Raw genomic sequence first — 2649 nt, forward strand, 5'->3', positions numbered from 1 at the left:
GGGACACAGGCCCAGGCATCAGTCCCCTGGCTCCCCAGCGCCGGCGGCTCTCTAGCCCTGGTAGCTCCCCCATCCTGGCGGCTCTCCAGCCCCAGAAGGCTCGAGACAGGACAGGCTACTCATTGGACTGCCTGTCTGAGGCACGTGCGTGGGAGAAATGTATATATGCAGGTGTGGGTGCACGTAGGTGGTGTGTGTGTACAGGCGGGTGTGAGTGCACGTAGGTGGTGTGTGTGTGTACAGGCGGGTGTGAGTGCATGTAGGCGGTGTGTGTGTATACAGGCGGGTGTGAGTGCACGTAGGTGGTGTGTGTGTGTACAGGCGGGTGTGAGTGCACGTAGGTGGTGTGTGTGTATACAGGCGGGTGTGAGTGCACGTAGGTGGTGTGTGTGTGTACAGGCGGGTGTGAGTGCACGTAGGTGGTGTGTGTGTATACAGGCGGGTGTGAGTGCACGTAGGTGGTGTGTGTGTGTACAGGCGGGTGTGAGTGCACGTAGGTGGTGTGTGTGTATACAGGCGGGTGTGAGTGCACGTAGGTGGTGTGTGTGTGTACAGGCGGGTGTGAGTGCACGTAGGTGGTGTGTGTGTATACAGGCGGGTGTGAGTGCACGTAGGTGGTGTGTGTGTGTACAGGCGGGTGTGAGTGCACGTAGGTGGTGTGTGTGTATACAGGCGGGTGTGAGTGCACGTAGGTGGTGTGTGTGTGTACAGGCGGGTGTGAGTGCACGTAGGTGGTGTGTGTGTATACAGGCGGGTGTGAGTGCACGTAGGTGGTGTGTGTGTGTACAGGCGGGTGTGAGTGCACGTAGGTGGTGTGTGTGTATACAGGCGGGTGTGAGTGCACGTAGGTGGTGTGTGTGTGTACAGGCGGGTGTGAGTGCACGTAGGTGGTGTGTGTGTATACAGGCGGGTGTGAGTGCACGTAGGTGGTGTGTGTGTGTACAGGCGGGTGTGAGTGCACGTAGGTGGTGTGTGTGTATACAGGCGGGTGTGAGTGCACGTAGGTGGTGTGTGTGTGTACCATGTGGTTTGTAAGCCGCCGCTCTGGGGCTTTTGTGACAGCAGCGAATGGACTACACACTCTGGCTCCTTCAGTGGCCATGGCCTATGGGCGGGGCTATGTGCTGACCTGTCCCCAGACCGGAGCCGGGACAGGGCCTCAGCTCCGGTGCCCAGCAGGTCCCGGCCGGGGCTGCAGTGATCTGCTCCCGGGAAAGGCCTCCTCGCACGGGCTGTGCGGACGCCTCTCCACCCCAACCTCTCCCAGCACCACTTTCCGGGCAGGGCCAGGCTCACGCCGCTTGCCACGCGACAAACCTTGCTTTTCGAACTCCTCGAACAGCGCCAGGCTGGTGATGCTGGGCCCCGTGAAGACGATGTAGTTCTTGCCGGCCGCGTTGCGGCACAGGTTCCGGGCCACCGCGCCGTGCAGCTGCGGCTTGTTCTTCAGCGCGTCCAGCCCGTCGGGGCCCGCGCCCTCCTTCAGGTGGACGTAGATCTGTCAGGGAAACACGGGCCACTGAGCCCACAGTGCGGCTTCCGTCCCTAATGACTTCACTTTAACCTAATTATCGCTTTTTAAAAAAGTATTTTTATTGATTTCAGAGAGGGAGGGAGCTGGAGAGAGAGATGCAAACATCAATGATGAGAGAGAATCATGGACCGGCCTGCATGCCCCACACTGGGGATGGAGCCCACAATCTGGGCATGTGCCGTGACCTCCTGTTCATAGGTGGGCACTCAACCACTGAGCCACGTCGGCTGGGTGGGGCCTGAGCCTTGATCAGTTTAACCAGAGGGGCTGACGGGGTGGGAAGAACATGCCGGGGACAGTGCCGGCCACCCCAGTGCTCAGCGTGGAGGCAGCACCGGCCCCGGCCTCGGCGGGCAGGGCTGCCCACGCGAGCCGTGGCCCCGCGCAGGGCTCACCTGCACGATGAAGCCGGTGGCCGAGCACTGCCTGACCCACAGACTGAACTTCCGCTTCTTCCTCTTGCGCAGCTCCCGCTCCGTGCACGTGGCGATGAACACGGGGTCCTCGTCAATCAGGGGTTCGTGTAGCACCTGCGGAGAGGACAAGCGGGGTGCTCACGGGCGGCAGCGCGGGCTCAGGGCCTCGTCAGGTCTAAGCCCAAGTCTCGTCTCTGCCCCTGACCCGCTGTGGGGCCGTGGCTAAGGCCCTCCACCTCTCTGGTCCCGGGACGCGCGTCCGTGGAAGGGGAACAGCAGGATCCGCCCCGGTGTTTGGGGTGACTAAGTGAGAAACGGGGTGTGGAGCTCGCAGCACAGGCCCTGACACAGAGCAGGAATTTAGAAAATCGGCGGCAGGTCCCCAGTCCAAACCCTCCCTCGGTAGCGGGCTCTCCAGCTGGGGCCGACCTCTCCCGGGGCGCACCTGGTGGGGGCACCCACTCCTTTCCATGGGCGACCTTTCCACTCGCAGATGCGGGCTTCCGCTGCTTGGCTGTCCTTCCCCTCACTGGCTCAAAACGGACTTACATTGAACTTGAACCTTTTGTTTTACTTTTTTTAATCCTCACCCGAGAATATTTTTCCACTGGTTTTTACAGAGAGTGGAAGAGAGAGGGAAGGACAGAAACATAGATAGAGAGACATGGATTGGTTGCCTCCTGCACGAGCCCTGAGGAG

At 60.7% G+C, this 2649-nt stretch overlaps 1 protein-coding gene across 1 annotated transcript in view; it reads right to left on the bottom strand.

Annotated features, from left to right (window-relative positions):
- Nucleotides 1–2649, bottom strand: part of PGBD5 (piggyBac transposable element derived 5) — a 36989-nt gene that overhangs the window by 2160 nt on the left and 32180 nt on the right. The window contains exons 3-4 of the mRNA XM_015560001.1: nt 1930–2064; nt 1165–1498 (exon numbers count right to left, since the gene is read on the bottom strand). Coding sequence (XP_015415487.1) covers nt 1165–1498; nt 1930–2064 — 469 coding nt within the window. The remainder of the gene's footprint in view (nt 1–1164; nt 1499–1929; nt 2065–2649) is intronic.

The sequence above is a fragment of the Myotis davidii genome, unplaced genomic scaffold, assembly GCF_000327345.1.
Source record: "Myotis davidii unplaced genomic scaffold, ASM32734v1 scaffold875, whole genome shotgun sequence".
NCBI classification, from domain to species: Eukaryota; Metazoa; Chordata; class Mammalia; order Chiroptera; family Vespertilionidae; genus Myotis; species Myotis davidii.